Source organism: Cuculus canorus, chromosome 27 (assembly GCF_017976375.1).
Source record: "Cuculus canorus isolate bCucCan1 chromosome 27, bCucCan1.pri, whole genome shotgun sequence".
Lineage (NCBI taxonomy): Eukaryota > Metazoa > Chordata > Aves > Cuculiformes > Cuculidae > Cuculus > Cuculus canorus.
In genome coordinates, this window is record NC_071427.1 from 3,964,827 (window position 1) to 3,987,976 (window position 23,150).

The following is a 23,150-nucleotide window of genomic DNA, read 5'->3' on the forward strand; positions in this document are numbered from 1 at the left end:
AGGCAAGTCCAAGGGAGAGGAAGAGCTTTCTGATTCCTGTCCTATGAAATGTAGTGGCCCAGGCACAGCAGCTTTTGTGAGGCCAGTGGGAGAATGGCTAGAAAAATCAAAGTCGAATAAAGATACCGTGTGTCTGTACTGAGGTCATATTTGGAGTTGTTTGTTTGGTGCAGCGCGCTTTGTCCCAGTGCTGAGTGCAGAAAATGGGGCCTTTTGTGATTTTCTTTAGTGTCAGCAGTGTCCACAGAAGCTACCGAGAAACCTCTTCCTCCGCAGTGTGGGGTGGTGTGCAAAAAGTACCTGTAGGTTTTTCATTTGAGAGTGTTCTGTGGTAGCGTGTGCGATGTGAAGAGCAGTGAGACAACCTGCATGAGAAAGATGAGTCATGGGACCCGTTACAAAGCAGCATTTGTGTTCCTAGGGTTATTAAAAGAAACCTGATCATTGGTGCTGAAAAATAGAAAAGCTTCATAATCTGAAGGAGAGTCTGCTCAAAATCAGGTGGCAGGAAGCGTAAATATACTCTAGTAAGGTAAAAGGTGCAGACTGCAGCGTGGTTAGTGGTAGTCTTAGCTCGTAAAGGAGTTAAGGGCATTTTTTGACTAAGAAGAACACATTCAACATAACTGACAGTGCTTACAAGTCCTGTTGGATACCGCAGCGTAACTGAGCACAGCAAATGTTCCATCCACACTAGCTCACCTCCTCCGCCTCAGCCAGACCAAGTTTGTACACCACGTAGTTGAGTGCTGGGTTTTGTATTAGCTGTTTGTGTTTCATTGTTAATTCTTTTATGACTTGGATGTTCACCCCCGATAGTTTCCACTGAGAGATTCCTGTGTTGAAAGGTGGATAAAGGTAAGCAGGCGTCTGTGTGGGAATGGTGAAACTTTTCCACTGGGCTTCATCTTCATGGTGAACTCAGGCTGCCGGCTCTGGCAGTGTGACTGAGGTCCAGCCTTGAGGAATGTGCCTTTGGCTGGAGCGAGTGGTATGATTGCACAGCAGGAAGTAGCTGAACAAATTTACTTTATTGACGCAAATATTTGTACTGAATTGAAGGAGTCGGCGATGGCTGTGAACCATCCTTTTCTTCATTATCCTCACTTTTTCTTAACTGAGAAGCACTCATAGCTACTTTTACATCTGTGTGATATTTTGTGTTGCATTTTGAGATAATATATCATCAAGGATCTCTTTTTTTGCTGTTTCCCTCTGAACCAGTTCCAGTCAACTGAGTCTTGGAAACAAAAGCTACTTTAGCTCCTTAGAAGGGAGTGGTTCTTACACGCACAACAAAATGTGTGCTGGTAACAAAGCCCACCTTTATCAGAGCCTGGAAATATGTCTGGAACCAGCAAATTGAAAAAGCTGCTGTAAAAGTACTTGCATAGTTTTTTTGCATAGTAATGTGAAAATAAAAGTGCGGGGATAAGTGCTTTTATCTGACACAGCTCTCTGGTTTTAAAAGTTGTCTGCTCACGTATGATTTAGACATCACAGACCCCTGAGGATTGTTTAATTGCTGTGCAATTAAATTAACAAACACTGTGATCAGGCTGGAGACGTATTTGTACGAAGGGGCTGATCAGGCGGGAGATCTTTTAAGTCACGTCTCTCAAGCTGTGCTGCTGATACGCAGCTGCTGACGTGGGCTGGACTGGTTGAGGGTTTGCTATCCCAATTCCCATGGCACCTCAGCCTAGCTCGCCTGGGAAGGTGGTCCAGGATGGCTTATGTAGCTGTGCTCCAGTCTCCCACAGAGGTACTCCTTTACGTGAAATATTCCCTTTGGGTAAGGCGCAGAAGGGAGACTGTCAGGATGCGATGATGCTTCGGGAGGCTGGGGCAGCCACCTCAGGGGGTGCACGTTGGCCAAGGTCTCAGTTGGTGTCACTTTGGTTGGGCAGCAGGCACTCTACATCTGTTTCTTTTCTGAAATCCAGTCCTTCCATGTTACATGGCTGAAGGGAAGATGATGTGTTTCTCTGCAGTGCCTTGCGGCTCTGAGGTGTTTTGTTGGGGGTGGTTTCTATCTGCTCTGACACTGGTAGGCACACACTACTTGCTTAGTAATTCATAAAATAAGGTTCAAAGGTTTTTGTTCGTTTATGAATCGGTTTAGGATAGATGCGAAAATCATGCCCAATTTCAGCTGGAGTGGATAATTTCAGTAAACACGAAGAAAAATGTGCACATTAACATTTCACATTCTGCCCTCAGTGTTGTTTGACCAAGGAGTCTGCTGTCTCGCTTTGATTGTGACTGACAAGAGGATAGTGGATCTGTCGTGTTTCTCATAAATTAGAAAATGAGATGGCAGAGGATGGCCTTCATGCCTCCAGTGTGTATCACTGGTGAGAACAGCGCTTTGGTCTTGGATCTTACAGCTGTCTACGGGATGGGTGAAGAAATCCCTGGAAAGTTAAGTAGCAAAGGCAGACTAAGGGATGTTGAGACACCTATAACAGTGCTGTATTAACAGCCGAGTGTAAGATAAGCTTGGCTTTTTCAAAACGCCTCTCAAGTTGTAATGCATTTTCTGAGCTCTTTATTGCACCTTGCTGCCTCTGCACCTCTTTGCTTTGTTGCGACAAAACTGCTTCAATGCATGGTGTGTAATTTCTCAGTTGTTGCTGATATTGTTGTATGTTTATCTAACTCGCTCAGTTTATGATTTTAGTGAAGTTAGTTGTGAGGTAGTGCATGCCTTAAAATTCTCTTTGTATCCAGACATGGCATACTCCCAATGAAGGATCCTGTTACGTATCTCAAGTAGCTTTTTCTGCAGTACCTAATGTAGTATTTGTGGTTACCTGTGGAAGGAGTTAACATCTAGCATGCCTATCTCTAGGGCTGTGTCCAAGTGAATGGAAAGCAGCATGTTTGCTTTTTTTATCCTCTTATCTGTTTCTTTGGTTGGTTTATTTTGTGCTGTCATGGTACACTGCTTGTGTTTCAGGCACTGTCGTCAATTGTAGGTGTATAAATTCTATTTGGCTAGTTCAGTAGTGTTCGTATGAAGCACAGTGCTGGGCATTTTGATAGAACTCTATCAAGTGATACATGTTTCTTTCCAGCCTTCTTTCTAAGTTGGGGGGTGGCAGCCAAACTGTGGTAACAGGATCTTCTGCCTGAAGCACAAATTCAGAAGTTGCTTGGCCTCCCCAAGGCACCTGTAGTGTAGCTGTGTAGCTGCCATTTGTGTTAAACATCACGGTCACGTTCTGTGGCTGTGTCCAACAGGTAATATTTATTAAAATTATAAAATGAAATGGATCAGTTGTTGCTGTTCTTCTGGCAGTTGGAGCAGAGGGCATCTTCCTCTCATGTGAGGCTGTCATGTGCCTGTGTTCAATGTGATTTCATGGAGTTTAATGGCAAGCATATGTCTCCAAGTGCTGCAAAAAAAGAATAATCCTACAGTGCTTAAAACAAAAGAAATGTCATGATTTCTTCTTATTTCAGTTAATTATTTTTATGTTCTATTTATTCCAAACCTTTTCTGTTTAAGAATGCTGTAGTTATGTGTTTATATCGGATCATATCTTGGTTCTCAGGGCATTCACTGTTTATCATCTTTTCCTTAAAATGCTAATTAACCCTGAAAGTGCAGGAACAACAGGGACTCGTGTTCTCTGGCATTTTGCTGTTTCATCTGGGTGGGAAGCACTGTGCTGTTGCAGTAAGGAGGAGGTTTGAACCTCAGATGAGTTGCGGGAGATCCAGTGGGTTGAGGCTGGATCCTGGCATAGGTTTTAGAGGATTATACTGCATTTGGTTTGCTGGGCTGTGACCCAGGGGGTGAGAATATGAGTTTGCCTTCTCTTGATTTCAAAAGATTGGTGAAGACAAGATCACAGCTGCTTTAATTCTGTTAGAAATGAACACCTTTCATGATTAAATTTAATGTAAATGTTCTGCAGTGATATCCATGCTAATCATTAGCTTCTTCTCATCAGCTGGCAGAAATGCAGTGTAGAGTCACCTTTCCTAGGAGTGTCAGTGTCGTTCCATTAGGTGATTTTCAGCTTTTCAGTCATACATGGCTTTTTTGTGAGGCCTTCTGAAATTGTCAGCAAACCCCAAGTTCTGGCATGGCTGGAGCTTGAAACACAATTTGTGTTTTTCGAAGTTAATTCAAAAAACATGGCTTGGGAAATGAAAAATCCTATAAACTGACAGTTTTGGCTTCTTACCATGACCCACTTTTCCCTTCTTCCTGTGCTCTGTTTCAAAAGGATTCTGTCTTTGATCCTCGATACCTTCCTTCTTACTTTAGCCAGTTGCACTAGTTCAAATGCACGTATCTTCTGGGTAAGGTCTTGGAATTTTTCAGGAGTTTGGGCTTATTTGAAAAATTGGCTGGTGTATTTTGATAATGGGTATAAAATGCTTACTGCATCTGTTTGGCAGAATACATTAAGGAGCAGCAGTCGTGACTTTGCGCTGTGTTCACAGCCTTGAGAAATTACTGTTAACATCTGCATGGCTCCCAGTGTGTTGCTGTAATCCTCCTCCTTCTGAGGGGTGGGCAGAAAAAATATTCACCCTAATGGTTGCTATAGCATTTTGTTAAGGAGCCTTTTCCACCGGCTTGGGAGAGGCTCCATTCCCACTTGGCAGCCTCATGCAGATAAAAGAGCTCCTGTCAGCTCTTTTCCCTGCGCTATCCTCTGCCCTTCAGGTTGTGATGGCAGGCAGGGCAGGCTGGCAGCTCTGCCGGGGCTGCCACCACTCCAAGGATGTTCTTAACGCTTAATGGCTCTGCTTGTTCTCCACTTCATCGGCACTGAAAGGCTTCATTGGAATTGCCTCACTGGCTCAAAGCAGTCTGGCTGAAAATATCTAGAGGTCTGTAAATATTGTGATTTAGCAGTGCTCCTGGGCTGGCTGTCCAGAATGCGTGAGGATTGAGTAGCATCCTGGGAAGACTTCAAATAAAATCCTCACAGAATCAGCGAGGAATTAAAAGTTGAGAAATATATTGATAATATAATCAATACTGTGTATGTAAATGAACCCTGAAGTGTTTTCCTTTTGTATCCCTTCCTATAAGGAATCGCAGAAATAGTTAAGGAAAAACTGAGCCAGTTATATCCTGGGAAGTACTCCTTTTCAATTACCACACTAGGAAATTGCTATATTAGAAGGATTTATGCAAAAACTATCAGTGAATCAATGCTGGGAATAGTGTCCAGATTTTGTCGTGTGTGTAAACATGGGCTTTTTTTTCCTGTAGACACATAGGCCTTCCTGAGTGCCTCCCATTTATTTTTCCCTTCTCTGCATCCAGTAGCTGTTCGTGCTCTCTGGCCTGGCTTGGGCATTGAACAGCCTGCAGTGTGAGAACAGAGGGTGTCTGGCAGCAGGGAAATGCTTTGGTGCAGCCTCCTGTCTGGCACTTGCAGAGGTCAGCGATTGCACAAGCCAGCAGCTGGGGAAGGGCTTCCCTCAGGATCCTCATGCATGGACTATTTTCTTCCCTATTGATGCAGACATTAAGTGTGGCTGCAGATCTGGCTGAGTGTGGTGGCTGGGGCTCAGATTTATGTGTGAGACTAAATAGATCAGTTTTCTTCATATCGCATGTTTCTGGGAGTGCTGCTCCACAGGGCTTTAGCAAAAAGTTAATACCTCCTGATCCTGTAAAGCTTTCTATATATAGGGCCTTCCATTCTCTGTGGTCCTGTAGGATTTGAAGTGCAGCTGTTTTGGAAGGACTTTCTTCTGTTTGTCAAAGCGCCTTATTTGAGTTTCAGATCTGATTCCGAGTTCTGTAATATACTTTCCCAAAAGTCGCTCATTGTGTCAGACTGGTGGCGGGAGTGCCTGCAGGCTGCAGGGGACTTGGAGAGTCTGGGTTCAGCTGTGGCTTTTCCTTCCTGGTGGCTCCTAAGAGCTTTCCTGAAACTTAAACTAATTTTCAAGTAGTTTTCAGATAGATGTACTGGGAAATGACAATAATGCTGTCTGGTCATGGGCATAAAGATGACAACCTGCCTGTTGGTGTTCTGCACTGAGAATCAGCACTGACCTTGCTGACCAAAATGCAAGCATGAAGGATCCCGTGGTGCTCTGATGTGTGCATAAAATATTCAAGGCTGGGTACAATGTATTTATAGATCTGTTGGGTATTATGCAAGTCGCTCTTTCAGCATCTTTAATTGTGTGTTTCCTATTGTCAGAAGGTTTTTTTAGTTTAGGCTGAAGAGTTTAAACTGCCCATGGGAGTTGTCTGGACATGAATGGCCCTCAGGTGATGGTTTAGAATCCCAAATCTTGTGCACCCTGGGAGAAGTCACCAGAACTCTATGATGTTAAGCATTTTGAGGCAATGCTGGGTCTGATTTTGACAGATGTGATCTGCTCACCCATATCCCAGAGGACAGATGGTGTCTCTGTGGAGGAAGGGGTTGTTTGGTGTTTAGCATGCCCTCCCTTAAAATGAAAGTTCCCAATTTTTAGCATTTCTACTCCAAATACAGTCATTTAGAAATATCTTAAATTTCTTCAAGTACATTCTTTTGCCAGCAGTCCTCCCTTGGACGTTCTGAGCTCTGCTCTTCTGGAGAGCAGGGCTGCTGAAATGGCTCAGGTGAGAACTCCTTGAAGGTCAACAAAGACTTCTAGTAAAAGTCTCAAGGTAACAAATGTCATTGCACATGAGCCTATACTGATGCCATAAAGAGCTGGCTTATAATCCTTCCAAGTGCAAGGTTTGAGAGAAAAGCTAATTATTCTGCATGTATAGAAGCTGTTAAACCAATGAAGCTGCTGCTCCTCGGGATTATGTATATTCACCATGCGTCCTGATGGTGGATTCTAATTCTGGTATTGCTAAACTCTAAATGATAGCAGGGTAAATTGTTACTACATGGCTGTTGCTCAGGGTATGAAGTCCCCACATTAAAATTCCATTGCTATCTTTCCTCACCTGAATCACTGCAGAGTCTCTTTGCACTACAGACTATGTACAATCTCTTTATTCTCACCTACCACTTATTAAAAATAACATTCTCTGCTTCTAGTAACAAAATTGTGCCTTGAAGCATGAGTATCCCTCTAGGATGTTGTAAAATACCCAATAAATGTTTGGAATAATACACAAAATGTAGTATAAAGGGGAGCAATGTTAATTAAAGGCAGGTCAGTGGACTTACATGTTGGAAATATCTTTTTGTTGGAAAGCAGTAGTGTCCAAGCAGGATTTTGCTTTGGAACTCTATAATCTGTTTCTGACCTGGTTCCTTTGGCAGTTTTATATTGGATATGAAACGCTGTAGTGCGTGTGGCTTCCTAAGGAGAGATTATTTCTCTGCGTTTAAATTTCCATGATTTCTCTAGCAGATACCCTCAGTACTTAAACCATAATTGTGCGGTGAAAGAATCTCGGGACTGAGCTAAGCTTGCTTCTAAAGTAAAATCCATATGGTTATTTTTAAATCATGCATTTGTCACATCCCTCCCACAGGCCCAGGCGTGATTGTTTGGAAGGAAGTGAAGGACCAATATTGAAACGTAAATATTGTGACGTTTGCCTCTCTGTATTACTGAGAGATTCGTACAAATAACAGTTGCTTATCAAAATGCGTAAATGGCAAAGTTGTGGCCTTTGGAGAGGGAGGAAGTCTTGGCACTGTTGTGGGTACACATCTGCAGAGCCATCCGTATAGAGCATGCCCAAAAGTAGAGTAAATGACAGTATTTTCATCGGTCACAGTAAATTTTTGGGCTGTTAATAGTGTTTGACCTAGTTTTGTTCTAGACAGGTCATGAATGGGTGATCTCTAGTTCCCTGATCCAGTGGGTTGGAACTAGGTGGGCTTTAAGGTCCCTTCCAACCCAAACCATTCCGTAATTCTATGATTTCCATCAAGGCGAGTGGCTGCTATGTGCTCTGGAAATGGTGGAACTCGTGTTTTGGTCAGACTGTGGGCACACAATCTCCATTGAACAGCTTTTTTTCCACAACTATTTGAAGCTAGAGCTCTGGACTGAATGGTGTAAATTGCAGGTGGGTGGAAAGAGAGGGGAAACCACTGAAGGAATATCTGTGTCTTTTGGGTTTTGCAATAGAGCTGGAATTTTTTTTTTTTTGTTAATGAGTAGTTTGGTCAGAATGAAGTGCTTACCGAAAAAGAGTGTGTGTGGGGAGGAATTGGTGTTTGCAAACAATGAATCCTACTGCTTCTTCCCTGACATGCTGGAAATCTGCAAAACTGGTACATGAGCACAAATTATTGTTTGTTTGTCTTCCTCAGGCGAAATACATTTCCCAGTGCATCGATGAGATCAAGCAGGAGCTGAAGCAGGATAACATTGCAGTGAAAGCAAATGCCGTCTGCAAACTCACCTATGTAAGTGCCTTGCTGCGGTATGTTGTAGTTGCATCTCTTTTTAATTCCTTGCTGAAGAGGAGCTGGTCTCCTGTTGGAACAGCTTTCCTTAGGCTGCTGCTTCTCAGGCTGCTGCAGGTAAAAATGCTCCCACGTGTGTCTGACACCAGAGGCTGCACCTTCGTGTTGGGTTCATTGGGCTGGCACCAGTACTGGTACAGTATTATTTCATTTAGATGGGTCAGAAAGCTCATCTCATTTAAAACAAATCCAATTTAAAAAGTTGTTTTCAATTGGGTTGTTTCTTAACCCACAAAGTGCATGAGCACTTAAAATCGGTGTTTGTTTCTCTTTGCGCGGTCCTGTGTTGCAAAGAAGTACTGTTAAAGATTCTTTTTGTGTTTTGTATTTATTTAAAAACAAAATCCAGTAAAAGCCCTTCATGATGACACTTATATACCTGTGTCTGTAGTATCTGAGATTAATGCAAACTGCTTCTGGTGGAACTTGGAGACTTCTTTCATTACTGCAAGTGGCGTAGAGTGAAACATTCTTCATGAACGTGAGATGTTTTATAGTATTAGATTTGGACTTTTGCTCCATCTGCAGTGTTCTGAGGTATTGTGACCTATTTTCTCGAGTCTTGTATTTCAAAGTTTGTTATCTTGGCTTCTCTGCTCACAGTTGCAGATGCTGGGCTACGACATCAGCTGGGCTGCTTTCAATATTATTGAAGTCATGAGTGCGTCGAAGTTTACATTCAAAGTGAGTTCTCTTTGTAACTACAGCTGTCCTCGCTGAGCTGTTTTGTGTCATGAATGCATCGGTACAGCATCTTTTGGATTGCTTTCTTCAATACAGGAAGGAAAGGGATCGTATTTGTTTATAGTAAATGGATAATACTTGCCCTGTTTTTTTCTGCTGGATGCTTGACTGTAGCTGTCAGATCTCTCTTGTGAAAAAAAACAGGGTATTTTTATGTGAAGACCACCTCAGATGCCCAGTAGCAGACATATTTATTTTGTTATGTAATTTTAATTTTTCTTGAAAGGTCTTGTTCACGCTCTGCGTTGGAGCAGACCTTTTTCTCTGAAAAGGGTGGAATATTACTTCTTAAGGAAAAGTTTCCAAACTGGGCTTTCGTACCTGAAAGTCAGGAGTCAACAGAGACAAAATAATGTCATAGTCTCTTCTTCTCCTACTGACAATCCTGCCGTGTTTCTGTATCTCCATGGTCATTGAACCTGTGTGTTCTAGCAAGTAGAGAAGTCGAAGCTGGTTTATTATCCTTAAGATAGTTGTGTTACCACTAGAGGTGTTACTTGTCAGACTTTATTCTTTCCTGATATAAACCTCCTTTGCTGGAGAACACTGTCACGCCTCATTATGCAAACGTCCTGCCTGATTGTTCATCATTTTAATATTCCTTATGAAACTACTAGTTGTTGTTCATCTAAACAGTGTCCAAACTTACTTTAAAATGTTTCTTTTCTCCTTGCCTTTTTCCAGAGAATCGGTTACCTGGCTGCCTCACAGTGTTTTCATGAAGGAACTGATGTCATTATGTTGACCACTAACCAGATCCGAAAGGTAAACCCTTTATTTCAGTAGTTCCATTTTTATTCTTGCACTTCCTCCCTACTTGTATTTTCAAATTTGTACAAAGTATTTATCTTTTAGGAATATAAAGGTGTTTAAGTAGAGTTCTAGTGACTTGGTTTACAGTCTGCTTCCATTCTACAAGCAGAAGGATTGAAGTTCTTAGCAGTCTATAGGCTTCTCTTCTGCCTCGTAGCAGCTCTGTTTGTTGAATACAGCCAATGATGACAGTACCCTGTGTTTATATTGCTGGTCTGTTGGGGTTCCTTGTCAGAGTGTAAGGGGTAAGGAAAGTCCCCGTTGCTGAAGTAAAATGCAGATGTCACCTGGCTCTACAAAATCTCTACCTATGAGGGCCTGTGTTCTTCTGGCAATAACAGATGAGGCTTTGGGCTCCTTTGGTATGTTTGTGTAAAAATGGTGAGAGGCGTGTATAAAGTTGTTCTGTGTTAGTGTACTGGAGTGTGTTGTATTCATTTTCAAAGAGCTTTATCACTTGAATTTTTTTGGAGTTATTGGCTTGCAGCATTGTTTTCCCATTCTTCAGATTGCAGTTACATTTTTAAGGCTCTTAAGTTTAATTTTTTTGAAGTGCCATTGATCTAAAACTTGACTGGTCCAGTACAAGATGTGCCTATATATTTACCATTTAAGCAGCTAAAATGTCTTTTAATCGCTTCAAAAAGATCAGTGGGATGTTACCCAGTCTCTTTCCTAGAGAAAGAGCTTTTCCCTTAATCTTTTAAACTATTCTGCTCTGACAAGTGTATATTTTTAATAATGTCCATTCATTTTCTGTGTTATGGAGGCTTTATTATACTGAATTTCAGACACTTAATAGGTGACTTTGTTCTCTTTTACCTGAGTTTTTACTTAAAAGCATCTTCATTTATGCCTTTTCATATTTCATTGGTCTAGCAACCTTGTACTTTAAGGCAGTTATCAGTTCTCAAAATCCATTACAGAATGAACTGTGGTTTTGTTGCTGCTTAAGAAGTAGATGTCATTATTCTTGAAGTAAAATCTAATTTCCTACCGCCTGCAAAAGATTTTCAACTGAGTTGCAAGTAGTGCAGAACCCTGATGGCCTGAATGTGTTCAGCTCTCCTAAAGCAGCCTCCATGTCCTTGTGAATCTGTATGGTTAATTCTGGTAGTTCACATGGGAATGCCCTGGGCACTTCATTTCTTATTTGTGCTTCCTAATCCCTCCGGTTAAGGAGTGATCCTGAAATGCTCTGTAGTCAGTGAGGTCTGGGTTTATAATTACATTTGAATGTACTCGGATGTGAATATTAAAGTTGTAAAGCATCTGAAACTTAGAAATACCCAAAAGACAACATAGAACTGAAGTATTTGGCCAACACCCTCAGACCCATGGGACAAACGTTGGGGTTGTCCTGTTCAGAGACAGGAGCTGGTCCCAATGTTCCTCATGGATCCCTTCCAAAATGCTATAATTCTATATACATAAGTCCAAGGAAGCTTGACCAATACAATGTATTTTACGCTGCAGCTCGTGTTACGTCTTGGAAAGGAAGTAATGTTATTTCCCTAACAGAGTGATTAAGCTAAGGCACTGTGAGGCCTTTTCCTAGAGAGCTGGTGATGGTTGGGCTTTGGCTTAGCAGCGTTGTTCTGTAATTTCTTAGGACTTTAAACATGTTTGTGATCATGTCATGAGGTTTTTAGCATTACTTGCCATTCCTAAACCACCACCAAGGTGTGATATCTCCAATTGATTTTTATGCTGCAGTCATCCATCTGTTGCTTAATTACGATTCCTCATGCCTGTTATTAACCCGCAGGCTGGCTGTATTTTAGCAGGGTTTGGTCCTGTTTTTGTTAAGAGTTGATACAAATATTCCCATGAAGTAGAAGCTCCACTTCATTGAGTGAATGAAATTGGTCTGAGAAAATTGATTCTCAGCATCCTGTGTGATCTTAAATTTTTGAGCCTGTTTTTCCTTTTTTAGGATCTGAGTAGCCCTAACCAATATGATACTGGAGTTGCACTGACTGGCTTGTCCTGTTTTGTTACTCCAGATCTTGCCAGGGACTTGGCAAATGACATCATGACACTGGTGAGTCCATAAGGTTGAAGTAACTTTTTCGTGTGATTAGAGAGTGTTAAATTGTTCAAATCTGGTAAATATCTGTCAATTTATAACTGTCACATGCAAAAACCGACTCTTTGTTCCTGTGAGGTTGGAATACCTTGAACGTATGTTATTGTTGGTGATAAATGACAGTATTTTGCTCTTTCCCTCAAAGCTGGATTTTCAGAAAGTAGTTGAAAGAAAGAAAAGAGAGAAAATTTCTTTCTCCCAGAAAGAAATTTTGGGACTGTAGCTTGCACATAGGGACCTTGAAGAATTCTGGAAATGCAGATTTGCTACGAGCCTGATTACAATTGTTTCATTAACAGATGTCCCATACAAAGCCTTATATCAGGAAGAAGGCAGTGTTAATCATGTACAAAGTGTTTTTGAAATACCCAGAGTCCCTCCGTCCTGCGTTTCCTCGCCTTAAAGAGAAACTTGAAGATCCAGATCCTGGTGAGTGGGTTTTAGTAAGTTAATTCTGCTCCAAAACATCCACGTATCCATGCTTTTAGGGCTTGTGGAAAGAAAGATACATGAAAAATGCTGTAATGATCTTTTGGGTGACGATTTGTCTGTCTGATAGGTAGGTGAGCACATGAGAGTTTTGACAGGTGTTACCATATTAAAAATAAGTACTTTAAAATGTTTGAATAGCAAACCCAAAGCTATTTAAAGTGTATCAGTGGCGTAAACCTTAATGGGGTGAAGCTACTTAATGATTCCTGATTTGTTGCTCATTTAACTATTGAAAATATTCTAGTTGGATTCAGGGTTTGCATTTTTGTTGTTATTTCCTGTGCTCTTTTACAAAGGTGCAGCTGCTGGCTTGCAATGATAATAATTTCACATCATTTAATGTATCTTTTTGGTGTTTTTTGCATTTAAACCTTGACTCCAGGCTGCTGTTTGGGTCCTTGAGTACCGTGTCAGTGCAGTGCAGCTGCAGCACAGGACATCTGCAATTGCTCTGTCATATTCACGCTTTACTCAGTCTTCCTGGAAGGTGCTGATCTTCCCTCACTGCACCAAAATGCCCTACGTTTGTCTCAAGAACTGCGTGTTGCAGTTCTGTGATCTCCAGTTGATTTGTATAGGTTTAGAGGGAGATATTTAGTTGTTTATACTGGACTAATTTGGTGCAAGCATGAGATGCATCCTCTGGGGACCATGTTTCTAAAGAAAATCAAACAAACCCCTCTCGTCTGCAAACAGAGGAAGGCAATACCTGTTATCCTTGATGGAGAAAAGGGCTGCTCTCCACTAGAACCCCCCCACTCTCTGGACTTATATTTGGACAATATTCCAAACTGAGAACAGTCAATTTAGGGGCTGAGCGGTTAGAAAGGAATGAACTTGTCTTGTCAGGTTGTTTAATTACTTTTGTGTTGTAGTTACGTGTGTCTAAAAAATACGTTTTAGAGAGACAAGAATGTTTTGAAACTTTATGGTGGGTAGGATTATAGATTGTTGTCTGTGTGCCACAAACAAGCTGCCCCACAGTAGGTGAGGAAGGAATGAGGCTGGCAGTGTCCTGTTCTCTCTCATACTGGACCCAAAGCAGATACCCACCTTGATGGATACATCAGAAAATAGCCAACACTAAAGAAAATCCTTTCTCTGTTGTTTTTTGCATTCTTGTGTTGACTCCATCCTGGTTGTTAATGAGACCGAACCGTTCCTCTTGGACACACGACTGTGAACCTTTAGCTGCTTTTGTTCTGGGGGTTCTGCACCAGAAACTTCAATTACAATTAAGGCATTGATGAGATTTCTGCTTTTCCTGCTTCCTTTTCCCAGGTGTGCAGTCTGCTGCAGTAAATGTTATTTGTGAGCTGGCTCGACGCAATCCCAAAAACTACCTTTCCCTTGCTCCGCTCTTTTTCAAGTTGATGACGTCGTCAACCAATAATTGGGTTCTCATTAAGATTATAAAACTGGCAAGTATTCTGGATCTATGTCTACAGGATTGGGGTTCTCATTAAATTACATTGGGTGTGAAGATCGATTTCTTGTTTGGAGTCATAGTTACCATTAAATTCGAATAAAAAGAAACCGGGAATGTCTTCTAATGTTTATGATTGTAACCAAAGAGAGAAAAAAAATTAATATAGCTTGGATTAAATATAGTAAGCTGCAATTTAAATCATTTTGTACTCTTTAAAAGCAGCTGTTGAATCAACTTTCACGTCTGCACTTCTTTTTTAACAGTTTGGTGCTCTTACTCCGTTAGAACCTAGGCTGGGCAAGAAACTGATTGAGCCTCTGACCAACCTCATCCACAGGTAGGTGTGACAAGTGTTACTGTGTTCATCGGGGAATTTTTTGGATGTCAGCATGAATTTCTCCAAAGCATGCATGAAAATTGGAGCAATTTGCTTTTGTTTCACTTCATTTTAAGCCAGAGATTGCTATGGAGCTATACAAAAACTCTAGGCTCTTCTGTTCTCCTACACACGTTGCTTCTTGACTTGTTTGGAAGTACCTTGCCCACTGAAGCAGCATGACAAGGAGAATATTGACGTTTTTCCCATGCGTTTGTCAGCCCTGGCATGTTTTGGAGGAGGTTGGTTAATGTATCTCCTTGATATAGATTAGATAAATTTGACAATATTTCCCTGTCTCTTGTTAAAGCTGGTTTGTAATGTTGTTTTGTATCTAATTCTGCTCTTAAAACAGAAAGTAGATGTCTTGGAGGGAATACATGCATTTTCCAGTTCTGAAAAGGAAGAGTGGTCTTACGCATGAGTGGTTAAATTAAAAAGTTTGTTTCTTTTCATGTGGCAAAGCAAGAAGATAGATGGGAGTAAGCAAATTTTAAATGGATATTAGTGTAGCCACGGAAGCAGCTCTAGCCAAACCATTTCTGTCTGTCTTCCCAGTATTGCTTTAGGGCTGGTTCAAAGCTGACCAGCCAGCAACCTTGCCTCTAGGTACCTAAACAGGGATTTTACAGCAGTAAGCAGAAACGGCACTTCACTGGAAAAAGTAGGAAGATGGACAGTATGTCTTTGAGTGTGTCTTCTGTCCTGCACCTGCCTCCTCTCCCCATCTCCCAGATTATTCATGCATTTTATTATTTCTGAGGACTTAATCCTCTTCAGTTTGGTCTCCATTCAGTCATTTTGGATCTCCTATTGCATATTCATAAGGTAAACCACCCTGCCACCACCACAGACTGGATAGGAGTGGTTCTGAGCGTACCAGAGTCACATACACATGTGCTGAGTGACCTTCATGGTATCGCTGCTGACTGCTGCCTCCAGACCTGTTTGCTCATTGCCTTTGCAGCCCTTGTTTCTGAGTCTGCTCCTGTGCTACTGGGGTGGGGGTTGCTATGTTTCCCTCATGTGTAGATCAGGATTTGTAAGTACCTTTGAAATCCTCTGCACCGTGCACTCAAATGGCAGAAATTGTCATGAGTTTAAATTTTGGGGGAAATTAGACATCGGAAACGGCTTGCTCATTTATAAGGATGAGCACGTGTGTACCTGCACACCAGAGGAGTCTGCTGCCTGCGCATGACTCGTTCGCTTTGGATAGAGAGACTTGATGTTCTCCATCTGCCTGCCTTATTGTGAAGTTTTGACCTTGGGCAGAGGATTTGATTTGATCCTTGGACAAGATTGCTTCAGTGGTTCCTGACTGGTACTGATATTTGAGTAACCGCTCCCTTCCTCATTCCTTGTGTTGTAGTGCTGTTCCTTGCTGCTTCTCCCAGAGGATTATTAGTTTTTTAAATACAAATTAGCCCTTCCTCCCCGCAACAGTTTCTAGGTGATAATCATTTCACCTAGTTGGAAGGTAGATGGAACAGAATACTGGCAATTTCTTGTGTGATTGAAGGTGTTAACTAGCTCCAAGATACTGCTGACACTCTGGAAAATGTGCTGGCTTTATTCCTAATTTAAAATATTTGATTTCTGTTTCAGCACCTCAGCCATGTCTCTCCTATATGAATGTGTGAACACAGTAATAGCAGGTGAGAAATAAAATTTGTAACCTAGAAAAAAACCTTGATGAACTTTGTCATCAATTAACACCATCCGCAAGCCCGCTCTTAACTCCAGTGCTTTTTATAGCTGAAATAAGTCGCCTGGCAAACTTTGATTTGTGTTGCTGTGTAATTGTAACCAAAATCCTTTGTTGTCAGTGGATGAGGTGAAGTTACTACAGCTGTGTTGCGTTCACTAAATGCTAAAATGCTGAAACTCCCTGACAGTAAGTGCTTATTTATATGCGAGCTCCAAAATGTTGCTAGAACTACAAAATATATCAGCAGCAATAGTTAAAAACAGATTGGCGCCTCATGGAAACTTTTACAGTGTTTTATGTGATGAAAGAGCAGGCTTATTTTTCTGTCTGCAATATCATACCTAAAAAAAATTGGTGTGATTCCCTAGAGGTCACTGGAATCATTGGTTTACCATTTCCGTTCTTGAGTGGGGAGGAATGTGAACTCCATAATGGGAATGGAGCGAAGAACCAAGGCAAAAAGGGAAAACACAGTATTCCGGCTCAGACTTGGCCCTTTTCCTATCGCAGTGCGGAAGTAGAGGTCTATCGACACTCACAGTCTGGCCATAAGCCTGTCTCTTGTGGGTGGTTTGGATAATGATGCAGGAATGTGCCGTGCTGGGTCAGTTTGAAGAGGAATGGGTGATCTGTCCCTCCCTCTGTATTTGTTCATTCCTTCAGGGAAATGTGAGATGACATTATGATGGGGAGGGGGAATTAATTCCGTTGTGGACAAACGTGTGCTTCCGTGAGATACAGTAGGATAATTGTGTGGGTCAGAGGGAGATTGGCACGCCCCGGACACCTCAGGAACTGCAATGTAAGACTCGGATTCAGCACAGGAGATGCGATGCTGGTGCCTGCATTCGAGCAGCACTTTGCATGGACAGCCAGCTCTTTGCTTGACCCAAAATGATGGCATCCAGCATGCCTTCCCTGAAATGCAGGTTTATGGAGACCAAAATGCCACTATACTGCTTAGTGACCGAGGTCAGCTCTCGGTAAGAGCTGGTGTTGGCATGGACACGCGGTACAACAGCGGCCGTGAGCAAGATAACACCACCTTTTCTCTGTGGGGCCATGTGGTGCCAGAGAATTAAGAATGTCCAATGTAACCAACAATGGGACCTGATTTTTACCACAAGTCTTTTGCTGGCTTGATTAAAGCTCCAGTCTAATTACATTAAAGTCTGGGATTCATTGCTGCATCGTGTTGTGTTATGGAAATGCACACTTAAAAATTCAGCTGTACAGGAGCTGATGAGATATTTACAGCATTGCCTGCTGTGCCATAGAAGCACAGTAAATCTTAACGAGGGCAAAGCATAGGGAAAAGCAGCTTTGACCTGGCAGTTCCAGCAGTTCCTACCTTTTCACCTTTTTCTCTCGCCCTGCTCTTGTTGCACGTAAGAGGTTTGGAACTACAGTTTGTGTAGCAAACATCTCTCTTCCCTTAGACCTCCCAAAAGTCCAAGCAAGCAGGCAGATGCAGATCAAGGCCTGCCTGTTGAGCTGTAGGATTTGTGGTGTTGCATTTGTTCAGAACACAGATACTAACTGAAGCTTGCGCTTGTGTATTTCAGTTCTGATCTCCCTGTCCTCTGGGATGCCCAATCACAGCGCCAGCATCCAGGTACAGTGCTGGGGTTTGACAGGGGTTATTTGTTCTGCTCTGCTGTGTAATACTACGGGCTGTGGGAACATTAGATTATATTCCTCTGCCAAAAGTTAAAGCAGTAGCTCACTGAAGCACTGGTACTTAGAATCGTGGAATCAGGGAATGACTTGGGTTGGAAGGGACCCCAAAGCCCATCCAGTCCCACTCCCTGCCATGGACAGGGACACCTCCCACTGGATCAGGGGCTCCAAGCCCCATCCAACCTGGCTTTGAACCCCTCCAGCGATGGGGCAGCCACCACTGCTCTGGGCAACCTGGGCCAGGGCCTCCCCACCCTCACAGCAAAACATTTCTTCCTAAAATGTCGTCTAGATTTCTGCTCTTTAATCTGAAAACTGTTCCCTGTTGTTCTGTCCTTGCACTCCCTGGTGAAGAACCCCTCCCCAGTTCTCCTGTAGGCAGGTGGAGTCCCTCAAACTGAAGCATTTGCTGGATAAATTCTCTGATTTCCTTTGCTCTACAATGCAGACTCTTCTCATTTAGAGTTTTCCTAACTCATTTACTCTGTTGCTACTCTCAATACAATCGTACAAAGGTTCCTTTTGTTTTGAAGTCTGTTAATGCATGAAGGCCCTCCTACCTAGAAGCCCGGGATCCTGGTCAGAGTGCATCCTACTGTATTGATATGAAGAGTTATTGATATGAAGAGTCTTTTATTAAAGACTTTTAAGGTTTGTAATAAGCATGGTGTGGTCTTTTTTCCAGCTTTGTGTTCAGAAGTTAAGGATATTGATAGAAGATTCTGACCAGAACTGTAAGTATGTTGCTTGTCTTCATATGGAAGCTTTTAGCAATCAAGCAGTGGAGAGAAATGGCCGCAGTCTCGGAGCAATTGTGTCTGCACAGCTCGTTCGGTGTTGTAGTGCCTGGGGCGTTGTAAGCAGTTGCTGAGGTTTTTAATGTGGAAAGGATTTTTGATAGCGTGTACTTCTTTGTAGTAATCTTTTCTTAGACAAATGACATTAATTACTGCTGTTTGTTGTCTTTCAAATCTAAACCAGTTCTCTTCCCTTGCTGAGGTTTTCCTTTTTCTAAACTTCTTGCTGGGAAAGCAGTGAGGGATGTTCTGTACTGTAACTTGCTTTAGTGACTGTAGAGAACAGTGGCAAGTTCTTCTTTGTGCAAACTTTTTTCCCAGCTTATGAGTTTTTCCCATTGAAAGCAGGACTCCTACTCAACACACCAGCCTCATTGATGCTTTTGTAGTTGTTTTCATCCTTGGATGCCTGTAGTTTATATATAAATTAATGGCAAAACCTGAGGTGCAAGAAGACTGTAAAGGAGAATATGTATGTAATTATATGCCTGTATATGAAATGGAGATCAAAGACTGTAATCTGTGATAGAAAATTTCTCAAAAATTCTCCTCTCGTCCTAGATTTGAGTGTATTAAAGTTGATGTCAGTAGCAGCCCTGGGTAGTAAGATTTCAAGCTCAACACAAAACAGTGTTTCTATATTTGGAAAGAAGTTTTATTTTGTCTTTCACAGTGAAATACCTGGGACTGCTGGCTATGTCCAAAATCCTCAAAACGCATCCTAAATCAGTTCAGTCTCACAAGGATCTCATTCTCCAATGTCTGGATGACAAGGATGAGTCTATCCGACTCAGGGCTTTAGATCTCCTCTACGGCATGGTATGTTTCTACACGCGTTTCCTTTCTTCTCCAGCCCCCATGACCCTTTAGTTAGGAGGCTGATGTCTTAAGATAAACATGCAGCATTCCCTTCCCTTCTGCCCAGAAGTCTTGTGATAACTCCTGTATCTTTGGCACTCTGACAAGTAAAAGATCTAGAACAGCATAAAAGGGCTTTTAAAACCTTTGATTCAGACTGGAAGAAGTTTCTGAGTTCGGGTGCTGTGGAAGGCTCCTAGAAGGCTGGTTTTCAAATTCCTGGGCCCGAGCTGCTCCTTCAGTCCTTCATCTCGGTGCCAAATGGACTGTGGGAATATGGGATAGGTCTGTGCTGTTCTAGGTTGCAGCACACCATAGCTCAGGTTGACATAAGTTAGGCAGCCTGGGAAATGGTCTGGAAACAACAGGAGTTGGCAGCTTTAAGCTGCTTTATCATCAGATTTGCCCTTCATTGTAAAATCTGTTATGCCTTTTAATTATCTGTACAGTTCTCCTGTGTTTTCCTGTGTGTCACCAGCTTTGTGCGTGCCTTCTGCAGCTGTGCAGGGCATAAAATGTGCCTTGGCTGCTGGGACAGTCTTGCCATGACGACGTTTGGTGTCCAGAAGGACTGTGCTTATGATTTATATAGTGAAGTCCCTTTTGTTCCAGGCTCTGTTCCTCCCTCCCCCAGCAAAGTGCACGAAGGGATTGTGATGAACATGTCCTAGTTTCCTATTTTGCGGGAGAAATTGAAAAGTAATAACAGCCTTTGTCTGGCTCCCCTCATGAGGTGGTAATGATAGGATAGTGGTTTTAATATCGTTGCAAAGAGAATTGGAGTTAGTTCTGGAGGTTAAATTTTGCTTATGTTTTTAGTCAAAAGAAAACCTAGGAGAAAGGGTCTGCTGGTTTGCTCCACTACTCAACATGTTAACTGACTGTTTTGGTGGATTTATTTGGACAAATAAGCTTCCAGAGAAGTTAATACAGCTATGATTGAACTGCTAGATTTCTACTGGATGTTTACGACTGTTAAATTTGTTTCATTCTGATGCAAAAATGTTTTAAGCTATTAAATTTGCTGCCTGGCAGAAGCTGATAATTTTCTTCCGGATTTCTGTATTGCTGCTGGTCATTCTTATTCTAAACTCTGCCCACAGCATGGTCTGATCTACTTGTGCTGGTTCTGCTTTAATAACAACATTGAAAAGAAAGAAACAGGTTCCTTTTTCTCTTGTGACTGAAACTGGTGCCTAGAGAGGTGGCTCTGATTTCCTGTGTACACACGACAGGCCCATCAAAGAGCTCGCAGTTGCTTTAATGTGCTTGGCACTGTGGGGAGTGGCTTCGTTTTAGCTCAACTCTTCCATAATTCTTTAACAGGTGTCGAAGAAGAACTTGATGGAGATAGTGAAGAAACTGATGATTCACGTGGATAAAGCAGAAGGGACAACGTACCGGGATGAGCTGCTGACCAAAATCATAGATATTTGTAGTCAGTCCAATTATCAATATATCACAAACTTTGAATGGTCAGTGGTTTTATGTCAATTTTGAGATTATCAGCAATGGTAATGCCTGATTGTCTGCTGATAAAATTGCCTCCCTTTCACTCTTTGTAGGTACATCAGTATCTTGGTGGAGCTGACCCGGCTAGAAGGCACACGGCATGGGCATCTCATAGCAGCTCAGATGTTGGATGTAGCTATCAGAGTTAAAGCTATTCGGAAATTTGCGGTTTCTCAAATGGCCATGCTCCTGGACAACGCTCACCTCATAGCCAGCAACACCCAGAGAAATGGGATCTGCGAGGTGCTTTATGCTGCTGCGTGGATATGTGGGGAGTTCTCTGAGTAAGTGCAAACAGAAGGCAAGACATGGATTGAATGTCATCTTTCAGACAGGGAGTGGGGTCACTGAAAAGTATTTTTTGAGATAAATAGTTCATAATGTGCACCCTAAAGCTAATGGAATGATTGATTCTTTCATGCTCCCTCATCCCGTCAGACTCCAGTTGTTTTTAGCCAAGACAGAAACTTCATTTTGAATATCTGGGGGTTTTTTTATGTCTCTAGTCCTGTCAACTCCTGCAGGAAGAGCTGTGTTACTGTTGTGATTTAGAAGGGGAAAATACGCAGAGAGCAGATGATTGTGTTTGTAGTCTGTCCTGTCTTTCTGCAGCATTTCTTATTGCAATGAGACTTTTGCAAAGTTCTTCTCCATGAGGACTGACGAAATGTTGAGATTTCTTAATTGCTGCCTTTTGTCTGTCCACTGTCTCTACAGACACCTCGAGGAAGCAAATCAAACTCTAGAAGCAATGTTGAGGCCTAAAGTTACAACTCTACCAGGCCACATCCAGGCGGTTTATGTGCAGAACATGGTAAAGCTCTATGCATCCATCCTGCAGCAGAAAGAGCAGTCTGGGGAAAAGGAAGCAGCTCAAGAAATCACACAGCTGATGATTGAGCGTTTGCCTCAGTTTGTGCAGAGTGCAGACCTAGAAGTTCAGGAGAGGGTAAGAGAACAAAATTACTTTGGAGTTTATCGTAGTAAGTCTCTCTTTTGTGTTGGGGTGTATATCATAGAATCACCAGGTGTATGTAACATTCTATGGACATGCATGGCTTATCCAAAGCGTTATTATCAACGGATCGGGGTGTTTGTTCCATAATTGGTGTAATTTGGTGGAAGAGAAGCTCTAGAACTTGTGGGGGAAGAGGGGTGACGTTTCATGTCAAAGCCCAGATCTTATTCTGGCTCAGTACCACCTCTGAAGATTGCTTGCAAGAATTTCACTCCAAACAATTTAAATTTAAAATTAAGCAAGCACGTAAGGACACGAAAAGGATGCTAGAAGTGAGGGTTAACAGGGTTTGGTTTACATCTGCTCTAAACTTGCAGTTTCTCTTAACTGCTCTACTTCCTTAAGGGAATTCTATACTGCTCACTTGCATCTCATTTGATATTTTTTTTGGTTCAGTTTGTTAGCACGAATTCTAAAATTACTCCTACATTTGTTTTTAGGCTTCTTGCATCTTGCAACTAATAAAATATATTCAGAAGCTACAAATAAAAGAAGTCCCTGTAGCTGAGGAAGTAATAGCTTTGTTTGCTGGCGAGCTGAACCCTGTGGCTCCCAAAGCACAGAAGAAAGTGCCAGTTCCAGAGGGGTAAGGTTCCTTCTCTCTCCCAAAGCTGCTGTTAAACTCTTAAATAGTAAAGTCAAGTATATGATGAGAAACACTGAAATACTCAGGGGTGTTGAGTCAAGCTCTGTTTGTGTTTACTGCAATTCTTACCAGCTTGGACCTCGATGCCTGGATCAATGAACCTCCATCAGACAGCGAATCTGAAGATGAAAAACCTAAAACGATTTTTCATGATGAGGAGCAAAGACACAGACACAGACAGCCAGAAATGGATGAAGAGGAACTGGCCAGAGTGAGTTAATGTTCAAATGCTTTTCCCTACCTAATACAGTAGTAGTGTTGCTCTGTATCAGCAGAAAAAGAAGCAGCTTCTATGCATTACTGTAGCTTAACTGTTTTCCATGTTTCCTCCATTCTTGCTTCTCACCTTTGTTTTCATAGAGCATTTAATTGATAAGAATCTCCACTTCTTCCTCTCTTTGCAAAAATAGAAACATGTGAATTGCCATGAAAATACGGCCTTCAGAAGTTACTCGGTCTAATCTGGAATTAAAAAGGCTGTTCTGGAGAATATTAGTTATAGTATTAATGTTATTTGTAGTAACATTCTATTATGTCTTATAACTCCAAACTGGTTTATCACACT

General features: G+C 42.0%; 1 protein-coding gene across 2 annotated transcripts in view; it reads left to right on the forward strand.

Annotated features, from left to right (window-relative positions):
- Nucleotides 1-23,150, forward strand: part of AP3D1 (adaptor related protein complex 3 subunit delta 1) — a 44,074-nt gene that overhangs the window by 6,461 nt on the left and 14,463 nt on the right. For both annotated transcript variants that reach the window (XM_054049895.1, XM_054049896.1), the window contains exons 2-17: nt 8,265-8,360; nt 9,024-9,104; nt 9,849-9,929; nt 11,914-12,021; nt 12,366-12,495; nt 13,840-13,979; nt 14,251-14,324; nt 15,972-16,021; nt 17,640-17,689; nt 18,440-18,488; nt 19,225-19,370; nt 20,736-20,884; nt 20,975-21,205; nt 21,639-21,870; nt 22,380-22,525; nt 22,658-22,796. In XM_054049895.1, the coding sequence (XP_053905870.1) occupies nt 8,265-8,360; nt 9,024-9,104; nt 9,849-9,929; nt 11,914-12,021; nt 12,366-12,495; nt 13,840-13,979; nt 14,251-14,324; nt 15,972-16,021; nt 17,640-17,689; nt 18,440-18,488; nt 19,225-19,370; nt 20,736-20,884; nt 20,975-21,205; nt 21,639-21,870; nt 22,380-22,525; nt 22,658-22,796 (1,902 nt within the window). The remainder of the gene's footprint in view (nt 1-8,264; nt 8,361-9,023; nt 9,105-9,848; nt 9,930-11,913; nt 12,022-12,365; nt 12,496-13,839; nt 13,980-14,250; nt 14,325-15,971; nt 16,022-17,639; nt 17,690-18,439; nt 18,489-19,224; nt 19,371-20,735; nt 20,885-20,974; nt 21,206-21,638; nt 21,871-22,379; nt 22,526-22,657; nt 22,797-23,150) is intronic.